Source organism: Archocentrus centrarchus, chromosome 6, assembly GCF_007364275.1.
Source record: "Archocentrus centrarchus isolate MPI-CPG fArcCen1 chromosome 6, fArcCen1, whole genome shotgun sequence".
Taxonomy (NCBI): Eukaryota; Metazoa; Chordata; class Actinopteri; order Cichliformes; family Cichlidae; genus Archocentrus; species Archocentrus centrarchus.
This window is the reverse complement of record NC_044351.1, coordinates 23,657,813-23,680,605: the sequence shown is the minus strand read 5'-3', so window position 1 is coordinate 23,680,605 and position 22,793 is coordinate 23,657,813. Positions and strand designations below refer to the sequence as shown.

The window sequence follows — 22,793 nt, the reverse complement described above, 5'->3', positions numbered from 1 at the left end:
CTTTTTTTATCCTCCAAATGTTTGTGCTTGCAGTTTTTGGTGCTAGTGTTGCCATTTCCTATTTTTATCCTTCTAACAAGTGATGCAGCTTGGTGCATAAAGTCTTGGTAATGACAGTCGTGTCTATCCTTCATTTATCAGGAGCTGGTGACTCAGAGGCAGAAAGTGAGAGAGGAAAGAGAGAGACTGCAGGCCCAGCTCGAGCACTTCAGGAGGTGTTTGACGCTACCTAACATTCACTGGGGCAGGGGCCAAGTGAACGGGCACACGCCAAGGTGACCTCTGACACTGACTCTCCAAAGCCTCTGACAGCAAAGGAACAGTAACAAGAATGGGCTGGAGCCAAGCTAATCTCCACACTTGAAGCACTTGAAGGAGCCAACAGTTGTCTTGTTACCTTTGTGGACAGTCAATTCTGTCACCTGACTGGTCCTGGATACGCTTTACTACCTGCTATATTTGTATCACAGTAACCGTAATCCATGGTGTCTATATAGAGGTTAAACAGTCTGATTCTTCCCATGGATTTCAACAACACTGTGTAGCTACAGCAGTATCATTGCTAGAGTAACGCTAACCACTCCTCCAACTTGAGTTGTCTGTCAATTACAGCCATGTGAAAAAGAAAGTACACCCTATTTCATTTTTAAGGTTTTACTTAGCAGGACATAATCAAAAATCATCTGGTCCTTACCAGGTTCTAAATTTAGGTAAATATGACCTCAGATGAACAGTAACATGCAACGCATTACAACGTTGCTTCAGTTCATAGGGGTTTGCTGTCGTTTGTTTATGTACAGCTCGCTTAAGATCACGTCCAGCATTTGCTGCTGTGTTTGGATCATTGGACCTCATTTAATAATATTTGTGTAGAATGTTGTTACACTGCACAAGAAACAAATGTGCAGGCAAAATTATCATTGGAATCATGAAACATGCTCACTGGCCTATTTTGTTTTACCATCATGCATATGTTAGTGAATCACAATAAGTTCAAACCAAAAGCTTGTGCAATCTGGACAAGCTTTTGGTTTCTGCCATGGCCTCATTTCTCTATATAAGTAAACATCTTTACCTCAAGGTGGAGTGGAGAAACCTGTGATGATGATAATAGAAAACCCTGCACTGCTAAGGCAAGAAATCAGGAGAAAGTCTGACTGAAGAAACTGAAAAATAGTGTCTGAGGAGGAAGCCAAAAAAGGCATGGCTGTGTTTCCACGGAAGTGACAACGGTTAAAAAATAAATCAAGGCTCAGTCTCAAAAGGTCTGAATATTGTTTTCCCTGAGACACTCACTGTGGCTCAAGTTTACAAAAACGAAAGTTTGGACATCAAAGTTGATATATAGAAAAAAAGACACTCAGACTATAAAAAAAATAAGAATGAAACAGGTGAAGGACAAGGAGCAACTGATCTGTCAGCCTAAAAAGAAAACTCACTGCAATGGGGGAAAATAAATTCTAAGTCTCCACCACATGTGGGATAGTGTCAAGAAATTAGACTGTAAGTGATGACATACAGCAAATGATAGAAATCATTTTAATGAAAGAAAATCATTTAAGATAAAGTGATTATGTCCTGATTTGTTAAATCTTAGAATTAAAAGAGGGTGTGCTTTCTTCTTCACATGACTGCATGGCCCCGATTTAGCTCATAAAAAGGGGACATACAGTCATATTATCATATCAATTTAAAATGTGTCAGTCTACACTAAAGAAATGTATCACCGGGCACATATCTGTAGCTTCTCTGGGCAACAATGAGGAAATCTGGGTATGCAATGATCACCCAGTTAGACCTCAGAGAATAACCATTGAGTCAAGGAATCAAGCACACCTCAGGCCTTAAACTTGACAGGATGCACTTGAAATGGATATAGAGGGAAAACTTGACCATCCTCTGTATGGTATAATGTTGTCCGCTGAGTAATATATCTGACAGATGAAGCTGTGCGTGTTGCTGGTAAAGGCTCTACGGAGCATAGGGAACATCTAAAATCTAACAGCAAATAGTATCAATGAATTTTTTTAGGTCAGATTTTTTAATGGGTAATGTCACTTGTGATAGATGAAGAGTTTTGTATCCTTTACTGGTTTAACCATTTGTCGTGGGAAGCCATATGTTTTGTTTAAATTGCTGCTGGTCAGAATGAAAATGTTTAGAAAATCAAGGAGATTAGGACAGTCGCTGTTGTGTGATGTTAAACTGTTTGAGAGGTGCACTGTGGATGGTCATTCCCATTTTTACAATGGTATATCCAGGAGTTTGTGTCCCAAAAACCCTCGAGATGCCTATAAATGGTAGAGCGTCATTTTTGAAACTCAGATTCTACAAACATTCTTAGATAATTGGTATAGAAATTGCCCAAACTTAAACATGTCTTCAGGAAAGAGAAAAGCCAAACTATGATTCAGTTTCAATTCATGTCAAAACCAATAAAAAGACACCTGAAATAATTATCTCCTGTTTAAGTGTGACCTAAACATCAGAATGACAATAAACTACACCTTTACTGGTGTTCTGATGAGACCTCTTTTTGTTTAAGACAGAAAAAATAATGTCAATAGTTAAGTTTCTGTCTGTAAGCACAAGCCACCGTAGCAATCGCCCCCCAGTTCACCCGACCTTCCTGCATCACTTTCTCTGTCTCCTTTGCAAACCTGCTGTGAAATCTTGCATATTTGCTTCAATCTGTTGTTATGTAATTTATTATTTGGGCTGTATAATTGCAATGAATTATTTATTAACATACAGTATATTGCTGTAAATTCGGATGTAAATTTACATTAAAATATTTGTAAAATGTCTTCACTGTTATTGTTGCATATCTGGGGGAGTTTTTACTTCTGTTAAATATTTGTCAAAGATCGGTGTTTGCATTTACTCAGCTAGTGGTCCTACACAGAGTAGCTGATTAAAACTGTGCCATTATTTCTGACCTTCCATAGCTCAAAAAAACAAGAGCAGCAACAAAAACTCCCAAGCCTTTGGAGGTCTTCGAAGTTTGCATACAAATTGTGCCCTCCATAATTATTATGAATGGATTTAATCATTGTAATTCTTGGACAGCGAGCATCTCCTGTGGACCTGGTGGTTATGTTTGAAAGGATGGCATTACCATGTTTTAATAACAGACTTTAAACATGCACTTAAGGAGGCACACTCTTAGTCACTGTGATTGCTGTGTTTAAAAATAGCCCATATCAATGTGCTGCTGCCAGCATGCAATCCCTTTTAGTTATTTCCTTGCCTGATTTTTTTTTTTTTGCTTCAGCGTATGGGCTTTAAACAGCAGAAGCAGATCTGATGGTCTCACAGTATCTACTGGGAAATGTTTGGATTTTTCTTTTTCTTTTTTTTTCATCTTCAGTGTAAGGAACCAGTGCACAAGAAGAAAGGAAAAATCGCATTATCCAGTACTGTGCAAAAGTCTTGACCCACCCCTCATTCTTTATATTTTGCTTCCAAGAAGCCGTTCTTAAGGAAGGGAAACAGGGAGTAAAGGCCGAGGCATGCCAAATTATCCAAGAGCTAGGCTGAAAATCAGTGGCAATGGGTCTTATGGAGTGATGAATCCAAATTTGACATTTTTGGCTCAAATCATCAATATGTACAGCAGAGCTCAGGAGAGAGGTACAGCAGTGAGTGTTTACAGCCATCTATAAAACACGGTGGAGGCTCTGTCATGGTTGGGGGCTGCATTTCAGCTAGTGCTGTTGGAGATCTTGACAAAAATGATGGAATTATGAACGCAGAAATGTACCATCAGGTTTTAATCCAATATGTAATATGCTGATTGACAACAGCTTCATTTTTCAGCATGACAATGATCCCAAACACACTGTCAATACACTAAAAGCATATCTGGATAGAAAGACACACAATGGAACCCCATGAGTCATGGACTGGCTTCCACAGAGCCCATACCTCAGTATTATTGAAGCAGCGTGAGATCATCTTGACAGAGAATTGACCAAAAGGCAGCCAACATCCAAAGAAGAGCTTTAAATGTCCTTCAAGAAACCTGGAGAATTATTCCTAAAGGCTACTTAAAGAAATTACAAGAAAGCTTTCAAGCATGTTTAGTCCTATGCATACACAAAAAATGTAGATTTTCCAGAGGCCATAACAGTGTAATCAACAGGGCTGGAGGTCACAAAATTAGCTAACTGATAGGTACTAATAACATGATGGATTTGTTTTTACCATGTTTGGTAAACATAAAAACTTTTAAAATGATCAAAGCTGTTCAAAAGGTCCTACCATTTCTTTGTGCTCAAATGTCTGTACTTGCATCTGGCTCTTTCCCAGAGTCTCTATGTTCTCCAAGAGAAACCTCCTGTCCAGCAGAGCCACTGGCCTAATGCGTTTTTACTGGCATGTGAGTATAGGCAGAAACTGAAGCTGCACTAAAACACTCATTGAAACTGAGAACTATTTATTGAATTTTTTTTTTTTTTTTTTTAATTATTTTTAAGTATGATTTTTTTTTTGTGCAGCTCTAAGAGCCATTTCTTACATTAAAAAAGAGTAAAAATCAGTGGTGTGCCAATTTATGATGATAAGATATATATTTTATGTTAGTGTTACTCTAATTTTCATACTTTTGCACAAATAGTTATCCAGGTGTTGGTCATCATAGACTGGTCTGCTCACAGAAGCATACATCTTTTTTGTTGTTGTTGTTTAATTGAGCAGTTTCTTCTTTCCATTATCCAAGACATATGAACTGGTGTCCTGGTGAGGTTGGAGTTATAAAATGACAGAGCTTTGCCATCTAGTGGTGATAGTGTGCACTGTCTCAAAATGTGTGCAATAGTCAAATGCCTTCTTATGATGTGATTAAAAATGGCTGGCATTGCTATTTTGCCTCACTCTCATCTTCTAAGGACGCTCAAATTGTATCCCTGAGGCCGACAGCAACTCTCAGCTGAAAAGTTCAAATCTCATCCATGTCCCTCAGTGTGGACACGTCAATGGCCATCACTTCGTCATAGCCACCCGGGACACTCCAGCCTCACAGGAGAACCTATCTGATGAGGTTGAGGAAGACGTGGCAGGGCACTGAAGGTATTTCTGAAGCCTATCAGGAGTATATGTATGGTGAGTCTGTGTGAGATAGTGTAACGTGTGTATATGTTAGATTTTCCCAAAGTTCATTTTTGTTCGCTATGATAGAAACAATTAAAAGGTGATTGATATAGTGGATGTAAAAACATATATTTTTTTTCAGGTGTTTGGTTCTTAAAGAATTGTGATACAGATATGCAATACAAATACTAACAAATAAAACTTAGCATATACATGTATTCATGTATATGAAAATGAATCATGTAAATTGTTTAACAAACTAACTAAAATCTAAAAATAAATAAATCTAAAATTTGTTTCTGTGCAATTGTGAGGCGAAAGATGCACCATTTCTAGCTACTAATGACTAGGCTATGTAACAGTGTTTGACCATGATACTTGGCTATTCAGAGGAAAAATTTATACTTATTTATAAAACCCTTCTAGATAAATAACAACAGGAATATTGTTTTAAATGTTTTAACAGATTTATTTATTTATCTTTTGCATTTAGTAGGGGGTTTGAAACATGCCCAACACCCCATGGAAATGTTTGGCAGTCATTCAGGTAACTTCTGGATGGCTATCATCAGATAGCTGTTCTCTGGAGAGACATAAAAGATGAACCAAACAACTGAGCCAAAATTCTGCATTTATGCCATGAATAACCACTGAGTTAACAAGCCCCAACTAATTCGCACTCACCCGTCACAACAATAATCTCGTAATTCTTTGCGCGGACTCGGAGGGCGCTGAGGTCATTCTGAGGGTCATATCTCTGACTGTGCTCCTGCCTGGCCAATGCCACGAGGTTTTGAAGTTGTCCTGCATACTGTAGAGTCATGGATTGATCTAAAGTGGATCGGAGGGGGACACCTTTAAAAGAAAACAATACAAAAAATAAAATTCTTCATATTCAGACTGTGTTGTTAATATTTAAGAATTTAAGAGCATAAAGTCATCCGTCTGACTACCATCATCAGTTCTTATATGCTGCTCACAGCTCTCTCCTCCATAGATGTGTCTTCTCTCTCTTTTTCATACTTTCCTGTGGGACAGTTGCTTGCTTGCTCTCTTTGAGGCCATCGCTCTCCCTCACTTACTCTCTGGTGAATTTTGAACTTTACTACTTTTCACAGAGCTAACGTCAGAGTTACAGATATACTTGACAGCTCAGGTGGAGTGCAGAATTCCTCCAGAGAAGAGCTGCTTTATTATAAACTATTCCACCGTGTAAACCTGGAATCTGTCTAACAGTTGGCCTGTATGGTCTATAGAACTTACACAGTAATTGTGTCACATTCATCAATCCCATTTTTTCCCCTATATGCCATATAATGTGAGGTATTTATTAAAGTCAGTGTAAAAAGCGAGGAAATTTGTGTTTGGTCAATTATTTCTTTGTTGTAACAACACTTCTTGGCAATAAATCTTATACAGTTGGCAAGCCTGTTTATTTCCCCTTAAATGGTGCCACATTTGTAAGGAAAATTGCATTTGTGGGTTGAGCAGCAGAGTTGAGTATGTGGGTTGTGCCCATGACAAACTTGCCAAATAGTCTCTGCCAATGCCAAACTTCTGGTACCCGAGATGCTGACAGTCAGGCTTGTCATCATCAGAGGCAATCTCAATGCAGAGAGATATCAAGGTGAGATTCTACAACCAGTGGCAATCTCATATCTCCACAGTCTAGGACCGAACTCTATCCTCCAAGAAGACAACACTTGCCCACACAAAGCTGGGTGTTTTTTTAGATACTGCATCCAGAATTTGGGAGTGGAGAGGATGAAATGGCCTGCCTGCAGTCCTGAACTCAACCCCACTGAACACTTGTGGGATCAACTTGGCTGTGCTTTTCATGCCAGAGTGACCAACACAACCACATTCACTGATTGCAACAAATGCTGGTTGAAGAATGGGATGCCATCTCATTGCAATTTATGACCAAGCTGTTGAGCTGGATGAGGAGGAGATGCCAGGCTGTTGACACTGATACCACTGTTTGTTTAATGAATACATACATACAAATTGCCAATATGTCTTGTTTCTTCAGACAATCATCCAATTTAATAAATGACACCAAACAAGAGTCAGTAGCAGAATAGCTGTTTGGTATTGGCAGAGTAGATTTTTCATGGGCACAGCTCACATACTCAACTCTGCTGCTCAACCCACAAATGCATTTTCCTTAAAAGGAGAAAAAACAGACTTTCCAATGGTATAAAATTTATTGCCAAGAAGCCTTGGTACAATAAAGAAATAGTCAACCAAACACATGGGCCAGATTTACTAATGCTCTGCACCAGAGCAGAACTCTCTTTTGGAGTTAAAAAGCTGCTGGTGGGATTTAATAAAGAGCCTCGGCATCGGTTTTGGGACTGAAAGGCAGGGACAGGTATTTTGGTGGCTCGACTAATTGCATATGTATTTGCAGGAGTTTACCTTTCACAGCACAGAACTTTTGGAGGAAAATATTTAAATGAATCATGTGAACATGATTTACCAAGATTTGCGGCATGTAGTTTAATGGTAAATTGAACATCGAAAAAGTATGCGTTATTTTGTTTGTGGGGATAGTTGGAGTGTTCAGTTATTTGGAATGAGAGGGGTAAATGTTATCAGACAGTGCATAATTGTAAATGGTAATAGACTCAGATAGTGTTTTTCTACTCTAATGAGCACTCAAAATGCTTTGTGACCAGTGGATGGCTCAAAGCTGTGAGTGCAGTACTCTGTTCTGTAATGCTTGACTCAGTCCTCAGTCCTAGTGTTCAGCACTGACTCCTCAGTAGTAATAGCATTTTATCAAAACTGAGCAGAACTGAACTAAACTGTGTTTTAGGTTTTTAGCCACATTTCTGCACAGAGATCAGTACATAATTAAAACATCTCAGCACATCTTTTCTCAGCAGTGCACAGACAAAGCTTTTTCTTTTTTACTTCTTTCTATCCAGTTGTTAATGTGACTGTGTTAGTGTGTCAGACTTTACTAAATACCTGCAGCCTCACACCTGAGAAGAGCTGCATTGTATCTGCAGAAAAAACAAGAGCCACGTGGTACAATAACGATATGCTCATTCTCACACAGAGGGCTCAGGATCTGATGGTAAACAATGTTGGTGTTGTTCTACACATGTACCGGTTAGCTTTTACACACAGATTTAAGGCTTATGCGGTGAAATCATTTGTAATAATGCAGCACTTCTCTGGATCTTCAGGACCTCACACAGTCCCCAGCCATTTCTAACAGACCACCTCATCCTTATAGAAAACCATGCTAAGTCTTCAGCCTCCTTTCATTGATATTAAGTGCAATGCTGTTTTCAGAGAGAAACACATGTAAAACCCACACTTACACTGCATTATTTTTGTTAGGACAGCACTGGCTCCCTCACACTCACTCATCATGTGCGCTCCTTTATGAGCCACTAATCTGCACCTGCTCTTGGTAGGTATTCATTGAAATGAACAGACCACGTCTTTGTATGCAAATTAGAGCACTGTTAACAGATCACCCAAAAAACCTTCCATTCCCATGGGCGCATTTTTGTGAATGCATTATCACTCTAATTTGTCCCACGCCTTTCAGTTGCACAGTTGACACTGTGCCTCTTTGGTAAAGGCCAACAGCATCTTTTTGATGCCAAAAGAGGGTTTTGCTATTTGTCTTTATTTACTGTTGCTCTCTGGCAGCACTACTCCTCTGCTTTTTGCTATTACTTACCATCTGGATTGACAACTAGTGTGCCAATCACTCCTTTAGTGGCTGCAATCCTCTTCATTCTTGCCTCAACTTCCTCAGCCTGCTTGACCAAAAATGTTTAGGCACATGCAAATTTTCCAGTGCTCATAAAACTGTAATCAAACTGATGGCTGAGGAATTTCATGTTCCATTTGAAGTCAGAAAATGTGAAACATACTCTAAAAGAAATGAAGGATGATTTTAGTAAGATATGGGCCCCATTTACATCCTCCTTCACTACTGTTATTGGGATAACAAATTGGAATTATTCATAACAATGTCTAACAATATGAGTAGCTGTGTGTATGCTCACGTGTTTTCTTTCCTTCTCTTTTTTATGCTCTCCTGTTTGCCTTATCTTACTCATTCCAAGTGTGATTCTTATTCAAAAATTGAATGTATCTTGCTAGAATTAAATGACAGAACAGATGATAAGGGTTCTACATTATATAGTTCATAATACGTGGTGATGATGTGATTAGTTTTGTATAATATTATAAAAATGTAACAAAGAGAAGTTAAAAAAATATAAAATAAAAATAAAACGCTTCTATTTTTAGTCGTTCTTTTATAACGATTTTTATGATTTCGGGTTATACAGTGTTTAATACTTTTAGAACCTAAAAAAACGATACTGATCAATACTACTAATGTGGTGGTTTTTTTAACCATTTTGGTAAACCTAACATTTTTCCATCATCATTTTGTAGTAAAAGTTGTTCTTGAAGTCCTACCATTTCCTTCGTACTTCTTTTGCTCTTCTCCGGCGCCGCTACGGTCTCTCTGTTGCCAAGAGAAACGGAAGAGACGTCAGGAGCGAGCGGAAGTGTAACGCAGCAGTCATTGTGTGGAGGTGTGTTGTGTTCTGTTTTTTCACCTGCCAAAATGCCGGAGTTAGCGGTGGAAAATGTGGTCGTTCACCCCCTGGTGTTGCTCAGCGTGGTCGATCATTTCAACAGGTCAGTGAGAGCTGTATTTAAGTCCAGTCTTATTATCGGTATCTAAAGTCGAAGTGTCCTGAAACGTGAAGCCGCGCTTGGCTAAGCTATGTTAGCCATGCTGATCAGAGCCCCGTTAGCTAGTTAGCTTCTGAAAGTGTCAGTGAAAATGTGAGCGGGTCAGTGGATCAACAAAACTGTTATTAACCAGCATTGTACTCTCTAATGCAAATACGCGAGCGGCTTGATCTGATATCAGTAAACATGACGGAACTGTGCGTTGACTCTAGCTTAGCTTACAGGCTAGCTAACGAGTCAGACTGTAGGGGGGCTTCTTAAACGCAACTTTAATTAAACCCTGTGAAGCTAACAGCGTCCTCTGCTCTGTTTATTTGATCCTTCAATCTACAGGATAGGAAAGTGGGAAATCAGAAACGAGTGGTTGGTGTCCTCCTGGGATCATGGCAGAAAAAGTCTGGACGTCTCAAATAGTTTTTGCAGGTAATGTACATCCTCACTGACACGTTTCCATCCTGAAATACATAACTCAAACTCTGCACCACTCTAAATTCTTATACAGTTGGAAAATGCTAGCTCAGGGATTGTGTTTTAGTTTGTGCAGGCAGAAAAGGACACTTTAACAAACTGACCCCGATGCCCATGTTTGTTTCTTGATTGTGTTCTTAAGCTCACATATTTTTTGTGATTTCATCCTTTTTGTGTGCGGTGGATAACGCTGTCACTCCGACTCTAGCAGTGTCTCAAATGAAAATAAGGCTGTGCCTGCTTATTTTCATTTCTTACTTTTATAACCATTAGCCATCTTTGCCAAATGAAAGAAAGACGTCTCTGTCTTGCTTTGTGCGTCCACTAAACACATGAGTGATCAGCCTGATGCCATGTTAGCATATACAGACGGTTTTGAAGCTGTTCTAAAGTATTTGTTGAAACTGAGATTTTTGTTTTCATTTTAAAGCTTGGAAACTTTTTTATGCAGTTGTAGGAGAATGGACATGCTGTAGTATGTTTAGAGCTCAGGTCCAGAGTTTTTGCCAGGTTACAAAAATCGAGTGCTGTGACGGCAGATGTGATGTTTACATCAACTTTTTTGTACTGTGCCATACAGCGGGTATAACGGGGCCCTTACGTACCCCTATTGGCTCCCGGCCAAGTCCAGTACAAATTCCTATAAAACCTTTCTCACCTACAAATTTCTACATGCCCTGCTCCCAGTATTTATCAATCTTTCTCCACCCCACTCCATCCTGTGTTCAGCGTTCCAAGATAAGGCTTACTTACCATCCCTCACCCAACTGCAGTCCTCTGGAGACAGCGCTCTTATTGCTGCTGCTCCCATTCTCTGAAACAGGTTCCCCTCTGAGAGCTGCAATGCCACATCTGGACTGAGACCTCTGGGCTTTTACTTAGTGTGTAAAGACCTGGGTTCCTTGAAAGGCACTATATAATCTTATTTCTTATGTTTGTCCTGACTATTAATTGGTAAAGGACACTATGTGAAAATCTGGTGTAAAATTAAGATGAGATATATACAATTAAGGCAGGATTTTACTCATGTATCTTATTACTACTACTGTCCTAATTAATCAAAAAGGTATATATCTGAAACAGTTCTTCAAACTCACTGTCAAGGTTTTTTTTTTTCCATTTCTTTTTTTTCTCCCAGTGCCATTTGATGAGGATGACAGGGATGACTCAGTTTGGTCCTGGACCATGACTACTTGGAAGGAACATGGTATGGCATGTTCAGAAAGTTAATGGTAAGACCAGTGGTTCTGTCTCCTAAATTGTGTTTTATGTCAGTGGTTTACTCTGATTTTCATACTCTTGCTTGATTTTCAGCCAGAGAACGAATAGTTGGCTGGTACCACACAGGACCAAATTACATAAGAATGACATTGCCATCAATGAGCTCATCAAGCGGTACTGTACAATTCGGTATGTAACTGATTAGCTTTTTCCTTATGTTAATGTGAAGTTTCATCACCTTGCTTTAATTCTTTTCATTCTGACATATACTTTTCTTCTTCTATCCTTCCAGGTGTGGTCATCATAGATTGTAAAGCCCAAAGATCTCGGTCTCCCCACAGAGCATACATCTCCGTGGAGGAATCCATGATGTAAGTGAACTTTAAGGTGCACCAAAACAAGTCCAGACAAGCCCCCCCACCCCCCCCCACCCTCAGAGCAGTAAAAAAAAAAAAAAAAAATTTATATTGGTAATTTCCTTTTTCTAAGATGCACTCCAACATCTAAGACATTTGAAACATGTCACCAGTGGAGATTGGAGCGAGGAAGCAGAGGAAGTGGGAGTGGAGCACCTGCTGAGTACTGAACAAACCTTTGATTTCAAACACATTATGGCCATACTGCTAATCACATAGAGATTCACTCAGCAAGCAATTACTAACTGATAATGATACAAAGCATAGGTTATGCACTGCTAGGGCTGCAGATCAGGCCAAACGTTATCATGATAATTTGATCAATGTTGAAATCACGATTATTTGTCACAAGTGTTCATTGATTTAGTGACAAAAATGTTTTATTGCACTTGATGTAAATATAATCCTGCTTTCACATTCCTGCTAATGTACAAATCCCTGCATCAGAAGAAATTGATAATCCTCATTTGCCTAAATTCAGTTCAGCTCTCAGAATAAAACCAAAACTTAACACAAAATTAAATCAAGTGCTTCATATTACACTGTGCTCCATCTTGTTAATTAAAACATCTTTGCAGGCGAATAAGGTGTTTAATCACCTAGCCTCATAGAGGATAAATGGAAAGTCTTTCACTCCATTACCGTACCTGCCTGGTGGATGTGAATAAAGCCCGTAGCAAAGTACTCAACAGCTGTGAGATCCCTCTCTATTTCCATGTAATATTTACATACAATACAGGTTCTTCCAATTGGAAAAATAATTGCACGGGGTAACACAGCTCTTGTCCCAGTAACTGACCAGTTTAACGCTGAAGCCTTCATTACTCACCGTCTTTAGTGGACACACTTTTTTGTCTGAATGTAATATGATGTGTTGGGGTGATTTCACTGTGTGGTTTGTTTTACTGGATGGATTCCCATACAGGCTCACTCTTATTGTGTCTGAGCTGATGTTGGATGATTCGCGTTAGCAACCACTGCATTGTTTTTCTTGGCCTTCATGCATATCATACTGCAGTATGTGGTGTGTGTTTTATTAGGGCGGATTATGAATTTAGCTGTGTTGCTTCGAAGTGCAGACAGAGCACTCTTTGCATATGATTTTTCTTGTTAACAGCACTTGCCCTAAATCCAAAGGATTTCCAAACAGTAGATGATGATGATCCACTTTGGAGGATGAACTTCAAGCTGTGTGGTGCAGGGAACATCTCTGACTATTTGATGCAGGCAATGACATCAGGCACTGATTTAGGGAGCACTTGATTTACTTTGCATTCTGTTGGTGGAGCACACATTTTAATTATTACTCAGTCATATTCAATTGTAGGAAGCCAGTTGAGATTAAAATCTGATTCATTGTGCAGCCCTATACACTATTCAAATGTAACCAAGCAGGGAAAAAAAAACAAAGGTGCTTCTTGTTTACTTGGTCACTGACTTGTCGCTGTATCCCGTCTACAGAGACATCAAAGACACGACAGTGGGCACGCTATCGCAGCGCATCACAAACCAGGTTCACGGCCTAAAGGGACTCAACTCTAAGCTGTTGGACATCCGCTCTTACCTAGAGAGGGTGGCTGCAGGCAAACTTCCCATCAACCACCAGATCATCTACCAGCTGCAGGATGTTTTCAATCTGCTGCCAGATGTAAATCTGCTGGTAAGTTCATTTTAGGGAAATTGGTAGTTTTTAAGTGTAAGACAATATAAAATTATTCAACCTAAAGTGGTTACTTTGGAAGCTTTTTTTTTTTTTTTTTTTTTTTTTCTGTTTTAATGTTAATACAGGGCAGTACAGTGGAGCAGTGATTAGCACTGTTGCCTCACAGCAAGAAGGTCTTGGGTTTGAATCCCTCATCTGGCTGGGGCTTTTCTGTGTGGAGTTTACATGTGTTCCCTGTGTTTGCATTGGTTTTCTTCGTATGGACTCCGGTTTTCTCCATAGTCCAAAGACATGCAGTTAATGCGGTTATTTGGTGATTCACATTGTAGGTGTGAATGTGAGTGTGAATGGTTGTCTGTCTCTCCGTGTTAGCCCTGCGACAGGCTGGCGACCTGTCCAGGGTGTACCCTGCCTCTCGCCCTATGACAGCTGGGATAGGCTCCAGCCCCCTGTGACCCTGAAAAGGATAAACAGACGAAGATGGATGGTTGTTAATACAGCTGTATGTGACTGTGGGATTTTGATGTTTACACTAAATTAAAGCTGTGACAGTTAAGTTGTATTATTAAAATGTTAAAAAAACAAGAACTTTACAAGTGCTTTAAGTTTTTTAATTATGCAGTGACTTGATAAGATGTGAAGAGGAAAATAAAAAGATTAAGCTTTCGCCTCAAACTGAGCAGCAGCTTTCTTAATCCACTGCATGGCTAACAGACTGATCTGAGGTTTAGTGAGAGACATTCAGCTTGTGTTCTAATGCCATAATGCTGTTTTCAAATTAAACTTGATGATGAACTTGTGGCATTTTCAGTACCATTATAAAATGCTCAGCTACCATTCTAATTTGTGGTTTTTATTGCTGTGATAAACAAAATCTTGGAGATGAACATGATGTTTTTGTGTGGCTTCTTGTCATCTTAAAAATCTGTGGGTCAAAATACTGCATAAGTTGCCATCACAGCAATAACAGAAATATCTTTTATGATGATAATAAATTGATCGCAGTGTTTGCTGCAAAATTACAAGAGTTGTTTTATTTTGCAGGAGTTCACAAAAGCCTTTTACCTAAAGACCAATGACCAGATGTTGGTGGTCTACCTGGCCTCGCTCATACGCTCTGTGGTGGCTCTGCACAACCTGATCAACAACAAGATTTCCAACCGAGACGCAGAAAGAAGGAAGGACAGGAAAAGGAGGAAGGCAAGAAAGAGAAGAAAGATGACCAAAGACAAAAAAGATGGACAAAGACAAGAGAAGGAGAAGAAGCAGATGGTGTGTCAAGAAAGATGAGAAAAAGAAAAAAATAATGAGCACTCTTCTTCTGTGGTCCTCTCTCAAATCACACCGCCGTCTTTTGAATGGTGCTCTACTTTGTGCCCACAGGCATGGCTCTGTATGTGGGTCTCAGGCTAAAAGTAGGACTCTATACAGGGAACGTGTTCTTATTGAGATTTGGTTCTCATGGTCACAAACAGCACTCAAAGACTTGTTATCCTACAGAGATGATGAAATTGATCCTCGTGTTAAGCACTGTGAGAACATTGCTGTGTGCTGTTTTCATAGGTGCCATGGCCCTGTGTCACACCACCTGTTTTTTTTTTGTTTTGTTTTTTTTTAATAAGTTGAGGAAAAATGTTTTTGTTTCTGTATCACACATTAAACTGGGATCATATTATAAGATGGTTGTTTTTTATTTTATGTTTTCACTGTTCCTATTTTATCTTTATATTTTTATATATTGTGTTTTTTATATAACGGACATGTCTGTGGGGATATAAACATGTTTGTTATGAAGTCACCCCTTATAATTTTAGAATCATAACTGTGCTTATAATATGGAGGGGAAGTTGACTTGGAGAAAAACAAACTTGTGCATGCTCACTTGTGCGAGTGTGTGTGTAAACCGGTAGGGCAGTTTTTAACTCAGCATTGCACAATTTGACAAATTGCCAACTGTCTTGGAACTGATATAGCTCACCATCTTTGGAGTGATAATACATAAACACAGCAAAGCTATAGCTCCAGGTTCAATACTTAAAATATCAATAAAGCTAAGAGGAATGGAGAATAAATGTTGGCCTGTAGAGAAACTTTAATTAATGGAACATAATGGGGGAAAAAATTAAAATACTTTAGGCTATTTAGAAATGACATTATTTGTAATCACATTTGCAGCACATAATGATGCAAAGACAAGCAATGGCTTCATCAAAGTTTGACTAGCCTGAATACCTTAATGAGCAATGACCCAACATTACCCGTTTCATTATAACTTTTTATAACTATATACACAAAGGTTTGCATTTGTTTTAAAAAATAAACCAAAATTTGAATTACAACTATGATAGTCATTTTAGCATGTCTGATATTTTTTAATTAAATGTATATTAGGAAAAGGTCGACACATTTCTAGCACATAATAAAGTGGGTTATTATTTGCGATCTTTTGTGAAATCACTGCTGAGCGCAGGAGGGACTGTCACCTGGTATGTATTTTTTTTTTTTTTTTTTTTTAAACTGCGTCATCTGCAGCTTCTCCTGAGCGCTGGAAGTTTCTCGCTCCCTCACTTACCAAAACATGCAGAAGCAGGCAGAGTAGTACCACCAGCATAGCGCATTTAAGCCCAGGTTGTGCGGGACAAATCAGATTATTCGAAAGATAAACTGGGATTCTGACGTAAGGGTTTAAACCCCAGCAGAGGAGCGTCGCGTGTGCCGCTATCGCTCACAAGCAGTCGGTAAAAGAGGAGAGCCGCTTCGTGCAAACCCTCCTGTCATCATAACCTACACTCCCCCCCCCACCCTCTCTCAGGACCTGAGCATGACTGCTCAGATTTTGCTCTGCGACTGAACGGAACGGACGGCCGCCGCCGGTGACATGGCTTCCTATCTGCAGGTGAGACTGTCAGCTGCCGTCCTTCGCTCCGCGTTGGTTGTTTTCGGTACTTGTCGGGGTGTGGTTGTGCGCCGCGCACGGTAGGCCGTTTATAAACAGCGAAGGAGGCGGCAACGAGCTTTTCACTCACAATTTGAAACTGTCATGCTTGTTTACGTACCCCAACCCCTCCACTTCCCCACTGGGTAAACAGGTGGTTGAGAGGCCCTGTGTTGCCAGGGGGCGGCTTCGCTTTCATTTAACGCATGTTTGGTGCACGTTATCTGTCAGTGCCAAACATTTTGGCGCATGTCTTTTTCTGATTCCAGATAGCTGATGATGAGAAAGGCCACGACCTGGACCTTTTCTGTGTTCCTAGACATTACGAGAAAGATTTGGACAAGGTGATTATCCACATGGACTCATCATGGACAGGTAAACCAATCAACAGCAGCAGCCACGATAGAAACTAGTCCCTCATATCTGTCGCCTCTCTGCCTGGGGTTTTTTCACAGTAGACCTTTTGGTAGCACAGGTGTGCCTATGATTGTGAGCTCCTGCAGTTGTGGGGACTTAATGGAGCTGAATCATGTTTCCTGCTAGAAAGTCAGAATGTGTGGTATGAAAAACAGGTGTGCACTATACAAATTACTGCTACCCACAACCTGAAGTGGATTTGTATGTGAGTTTGACTGGGTTTAGAAGGGAGGGCGGTAGTGATAAAGTGCAAAATCACTCAAGTGATGTCCTCTCCTCATTTAAGAACTGCACTTCATTCATTGTGATTAACGATGCTATGCTGTCACCCCCCCCCCCCCCCCCCCCCGATGCAGGACAGAACGCCTGGCCCGCGACATCATCCGGGACATGGGGGGACACCACATCGTAGCTCTGTGTGTGCTGAAAGGTGGCTACAAGTTTTTTGCAGACCTCCTTGACTACATTAAAGCGCTGAACCAGAACAGTGATAAATCAGTCCCGCTGACAGTGGATTTCATTAGGGTGAAGAGCTACTGCGTAAGCCGCCTTTCTCATTTCATGGATGTGAGGGGAGGGAAATGGAGTTGGCTAAAGTACAAATGAGCGCAATCTTGTTAAGAAATGGAGCCACTGCAGTGCAGAGGCATTTTGGGAATCTAGATTTGTGGTAAAGATTTTCATTATGAGAGAGTTTGAGCTGATGGATACTGTCCTCCTCTTTGTGCCCCCAGAATGATAAGTCAACTAACAATGTCAGAGTCATTGGAGGGGATGAGCTATCCAGTCTCTCAGGCAAGGTTAGTCTGATTTCTGTCAGGCAGAAATACTACTGTGACTATTACAGAGATCTCAATCATTAACTCTTTGCTTCTTTTTTTTCCCTGCAGAATGTTTTGATTGTTGAGGTAAGCCCTTTTTGTTTTATTATTCAGGTGGCTGATGTGGATAACTCCTCATTCCAATTACAAATTCTACACACAGCATAATCTTTATTATTAGGGTTGAATGTCAAATTAAATATCTAACAGAGCGATGCATTGGTAAAGAAATCCAATTTTTATTACTGCCACTGAAGTGGATCTGATTTGCAGTTACAAATTCATGCTAAGTTTGTTCATTTTTAACATTAAATATCAGACAAAATACCAGATTTTCAGGAATGCTTCTTTATGCTTATATTTCTGTCTGTTACCATTTCTGGCCTTGCTGAAAGGATATTGTGGAGACAGGAAGGACGATGGAGACATTACTTTCCCTGCTGAGTGAATGTAATCCCAAGATGGTTAAAGTTGTAAGGTAGGCACCCTTAGATGCTGTTTATAGTGCAGGAGGCTGAATTACAGACCTACACTATAACTGGCTGGTAGTCTTCAAAAAGACATAATGCATCTAGCTAATGGACACTCTCCTCTAGGAGTGTATTAGAGATGTAATGTGGTGGAGGGATGGAGCAGCTTAAGAGTTAATCTGCAGTACTATTAACTGCACTGTGGAGGCAGAGACCATTTCTCTGATGTATTCCTGATAGCTGGTTAAAACAGGAAAAGTGCTCAGCTGATGCAGGTCCCCTCTGATGTTTGCACCACTTAGAGTAGTTTGGTAGGAACACCTCTTGAAGACTTCCCACTTGAGATATTGTGATTTCAAGCCATGCAGCAAGTTTCTCTTCCTTCTGAGGTTTTGCAATATCTACCACTGAAATATCTCCCTATCACAGTGCAGCTGAATTGATTTTTTTTTTTTTTTTTTTTAACAATACCCCACACTCTTCTTTTTCAGTTATAATTTTTTATAAATTGTACCATGCTAACCTTTTTAAAGTGAATTCAGTGAAATGGGAGTCCCGTTTTGCCTGTACTCTGGCCCATAAGATCCACAAAGAGTTTAGTCTTGGACTGTAAATAGGCATGTTTGGGTGGGTGTACCAAAGGAACCAAAGATGTTTATCACAATTAAAACCTACAGTGAAAATGTTTTTGTTTTGATTACAGCTCTGTGTCTTTGACATGTTGTTAAAGTTGAATTTCCTCTTTTATCATTTCAGTCTTCTGGTGAAGAGGACCCCGAGAAGTTCAGGATATAGGCCAGACTGTGAGAACCTCCTACTTTATTTCTGTATTATCTGTGTAGTGAATGGTGTGGCTCAACTTGTGACTTTGAGTCATATGTGTGTGTATCTTTTGAAGACCTAGTGAAAATTTTAATGAAGCAGGATTACAATTAATCTCAGGGAAATCTACTCTAAATGTAGCCAAGCTTGGCACTTATGTACTAATGCAAGCCTGATAACCCCCTGCTCTCACTGTCTCTGGTTATGTAATGCTTTTAGGTTTGAGTTGGATAATCTCTTTAAGATTGTCCCTCAAGGACAGCTGTTACTGGAAGCATTTTGACTTTCCGCACTACAGCACTGACTATTTAAGTACAATCTCACAGAGACAGTAAAAGCGCAGTGACTGTTAGTTTAGGTCAGAGCCAGTTTGACTGCTTCCAGTGGTCTTAAAAGTAGCTTGTCTTTTTCTTTTGTGTTACTTGTATCAGTAAAATCTCCCTCTCACCCCAGTGGGGTGTGTGTGTGTGTGTGTGTGTGTGTGTGTGTGTGTGTGTGTGTGTGTGTGTGTGTGTGTGTGGTGTGTGTGTGTGTGTGTGAGTGAGATCCTCAAGCTCAGGTCCTCTACCAGAAGCCTGAGAGTTTGAGGGTTTTGCACAGTTACTTAGCTGTTCCTAGGACTGCACTTTCTGGACAAACCTCCTGATGTTGTGTTTGGGATCTGCTGGACTCACTCTTCCAGTTTTGGGGTTAAGGCCCTTAATCCTCCTGTTGCCACTGAGACCACTTTGGTCTTTACCTCCCACATCTGCTTCAGTTGTTCCTTCAGCTCCTGGTAATTCTGATTTCGTGTGCTTCTTCTTCTTTGCTCTCTGCTGGAATTGCCACATCTATTACAACTGCAATCTTCTGCTTTTTGTCAACCACCACTTATGGCTCGTTGGTTGACCAGCAGCTGCTTGTCTGTCTTGAACTCCAAGTCCCGCAGGACCTTATCCCTGTTGTTCTCAACCACCTTTGGTGGTGTCTCCCATCGGGACTTGGGACTTCTAGTCCACTTGTGGCACAGATGTTTCTGTACACTATCCTGGCCACTTGGTTGTGTACGTGGTCCCAGCTTGGATCTTACATCCTGCTACTATGTGTTGGATAGTCTCCAGGGCACCTTTGCACAGTCTGCAACTTCTGTCAGCTGGTGGTAGACTCCTGCTTTCTCCTTTTAGGCTGGTAGGATTTCTTGATCTCAACTACTTCCTCTATCTGTCGATATTACATCCCTTGGTTGTTTATGACAGTTCCTCTTCCTGTCCTCATCACTGTCTGTTTTCAGCTGCCTGTGGCATTCAGCAGCTCATCTTGGGGGGCCATCTTCCTGATGTATTTGCAGAGGCTCTGTGTTTCATCCTGGATTGTGGCTCTAACACTCACTAATCCTCATCCTCCCACTTTCCATTGCTCATAGGGCCTCAAGGTGCTGGAGTTTGAGTGGAGACCTCTGTGAAAAGGGAGGGGTTTTTTCTCGACATCAGTGGCATCTATCTCCTTCTGTGGCTAGCTTATTATTCCAGCTGGGTATCTGATAATCTTTAGGGCAAATGCATTGATGACCTAGATATTATTCCTGCTGTTCAGCTGGCTTCTCAGCACTTGTCTTACCTTTATATTTCATTTGTTTTGTTTTTTTCAGACATTGTTTTGAGGTACCAGATGCCTTTCTGGTAGGCTACGCTTTGGATTACAACGAGTACTTCAGAGATCTCAGTGTAAGTGTTTTTGGAAATTTTCAATACCCGAGGCCTCCTATTATAAAGGTGTTTCTAACACAGATTTAGCTGGTTTGGGGCTTAGTGCAGCTGTGATTCAAGTTCTCAGTTAAAGTAGAAAAGCAATAAAAGTACCAGCCCATTTTTCCATTTACTTGAAGATGTGGACAAAGTCAGATATTTTTCCATGTTCACCAGCTTGAGTGCACTTGAGACAATGAATGAGTTAGTGGTTTAACATGTCGGCAAACATATTTTCTTTGGCCCAAAGATAATGAGAGAGGGGAGGTTGGGAATTAATGGACACAATATGGAAAACTATTTTGAGGACTCCATGCATAATAGTCAGGTGCCCTTTGAGGTCCCAGGATCCCACTTTGGAAACCACAGGCATACAGTATAGAGATGCATTTAAAAAAATACATTACTGTACAAAGTAAATTATTATTTATTTATTTTTTTTTAGTTTTTCTAAAGTAGGATTAAATTTACTCGCGCATAAAATGCATTGTTTGTTAAATGGACAGAAGTAACAGGAAATGCACATGCTTCTGTGCCATAACTGTATGTGAACAGTTATACTTATGTGCATACTAAACTCAATTCTGGGAATGCTTGTGTTGTATTGCCTGAACGTTTGAAGTCATTTGTGAATATAACCAAGGCATTAAATGTTTACTCCAGTAGGAATAAACAGAGTGTTGACTGCAGTTTTAGGGTCCTGATGTTCTGCCTTCTTACTCACTGTGAGGCTGTCATGGTTTAGTGTCACTAGTCTAGTTTCAGTGAGAGCTATGCTTTTCTTGCTATATCCCAATTTCTGTTCCTGACTGATTTGTATTTTTTTTTTCTTCTTTTCCTCAGCACATCTGCATCCTGAATGACCAAGCCAAGGAGAAGTACAAAGTGTGAGCAGGAGAAGTGCTGGCAGAGGCGACGTCTAAATCACTGAAGACTTGGACCACTGTGATGAGCCTCGTTAACTTTGCTGTGTTTTGAAACGTATTTATTTTTCTATGTAAAAATCCACAGTCACTTGTGGGTTGTAACTAACTTTAAGGACATTTTTCTCCCCTAAGTGGGATTAATTATGTATATTATCAGTATTTTCTTTTTTGTCTTATTGAGCTAATTTATGTGTCACCACTTAAGCTGTAAATAATATATTTGAATGGAAGTGAGGAGAGAGAGTGTCATTAATTTGCTCTGACTTATGAAAGTACACACATCTCAGGCTACTGCTTTATTTTCAATGTGCTGTCAGATTATTTGTAGCCATCGGATTGAATGTTTCAGTTTGGATTTATAATGCAGATACATCCTCTCATTATGCCATAAAATGACCTGTATGTACTGTATGTTTTAATTTATGTCCGATATTTTGAGGACCTCTTTACAGCATACAAATCCCACTGAAACCTTGAGTCTGTTTTCTGTTTTCCCCAGAAGAAAGTAACACTGCACACGTTTGTTTAAAAATTATGTAGCTAGATTAATTATTACAAAAAGCCTCTCTTAACTGTGGTACTTTATGAGCAAGTCAGGAGTGGCAGAGAAGTACGTGAGGGTGGTGCAGCGCATGTACGTTTTGAGGTGCCACAGTAGGATGACAGATTACATCAGGGATCAGCTTTAAAACCCCTGATTTTGTGCAATAGTGATGGAGGGTGGCCAGATAAAGTCAGGTCAGTCTGTGGACTACAATCTTTGCAGACTATATTGTGATCTGTAGGGACGAGGTGGGAAGAGACCATTGAGATGTGGGGTAGGCACTGGAGAAAAGACGAATGAAAGCTGGCGGAAGCAAAACAGAATATACGTGTATAAATGAGAGGGAAACTGTGTAACAGTGAATATGGGCAAGTTTAAGTAAAGCAATGGAGAGTGAGGAACAGGGAGGGTGGAACAGGTGGAAAGTCTCAGGTTGACAGCAAGAGTGAAAGGGAAGGTTTACAAGATGGTAGTGCGACTGCTATGATGTAGGGGCATGGAGATGGTGACACTTTCAAAAACACAGGAGGTGATAGCT

At 40.1% G+C, this 22,793-nt stretch overlaps 3 protein-coding genes and 1 pseudogene across 3 annotated transcripts; 3 read left to right on the top strand and 1 right to left on the bottom strand.

Moving 5' to 3' along the window:
* The window catches only part of LOC115781220 (genetic suppressor element 1-like), a 38,382-nt pseudogene extending 35,613 nt beyond the window's left edge, over nucleotides 1-2,769 (top strand).
* Nucleotides 2,770-5,552: 2,783 nt separating this feature from the next.
* Nucleotides 5,553-9,590, bottom strand: LOC115781219 (dynein light chain roadblock-type 2). The gene is made up of 4 exons (XM_030730741.1): nucleotides 9,547-9,590; nucleotides 8,795-8,873; nucleotides 5,776-5,922; nucleotides 5,553-5,674 (listed from the first exon to the last, which is right to left on the bottom strand). Exons 1-4 carry the CDS (start codon nucleotides 9,547-9,549, stop codon nucleotides 5,631-5,633), a joined length of 273 nt encoding a protein of 90 aa, XP_030586601.1. The 5' UTR covers nucleotides 9,550-9,590; the 3' UTR covers nucleotides 5,553-5,630.
* Nucleotides 9,591-9,623: 33 nt separating this feature from the next.
* Nucleotides 9,624-15,031, top strand: psmd7 (proteasome 26S subunit, non-ATPase 7). The gene is given in 13 exon segments (XM_030730742.1): nucleotides 9,624-9,771; nucleotides 10,167-10,223; nucleotides 10,225-10,256; nucleotides 11,435-11,470; nucleotides 11,473-11,525; nucleotides 11,607-11,646; nucleotides 11,649-11,710; nucleotides 11,825-11,858; nucleotides 11,861-11,918; nucleotides 12,007-12,034; nucleotides 12,036-12,094; nucleotides 13,392-13,593; nucleotides 14,641-15,031. Coding segments are annotated over 13 exon segments (981 nt in total). The 5' UTR covers nucleotides 9,624-9,697; the 3' UTR covers nucleotides 14,887-15,031.
* A 1,109-nt stretch (nucleotides 15,032-16,140) lies between these two features.
* Nucleotides 16,141-22,189, top strand: LOC115781218 (hypoxanthine-guanine phosphoribosyltransferase). The gene is given in 10 exon segments (XM_075074373.1): nucleotides 16,141-16,492; nucleotides 16,801-16,879; nucleotides 16,882-16,906; nucleotides 17,305-17,488; nucleotides 17,683-17,748; nucleotides 17,839-17,856; nucleotides 18,165-18,247; nucleotides 18,996-19,042; nucleotides 20,689-20,764; nucleotides 21,629-22,189. Coding segments are annotated over 9 exon segments (555 nt in total). The 5' UTR covers nucleotides 16,141-16,474; the 3' UTR covers nucleotides 20,724-20,764; nucleotides 21,629-22,189.
* Nucleotides 22,190-22,793: the final 604 nt, after the last annotated feature.

Bases quoted from the DNA above. Each gene is read 5' to 3' on its own strand.
- LOC115781219 (XM_030730741.1), bottom strand. The intron at 5,923-8,794 runs GTAAGTAATAGC...GATCCACTTTAG, and splicing joins ACTAGTTGTCAATCCAGATG to ATCAATCCATGACTCTACAG. The intron at 5,675-5,775 runs GTGAGTGCGAAT...ATGTCTCTCCAG, and splicing joins CGAGATTATTGTTGTGACGG to AGAACAGCTATCTGATGATA.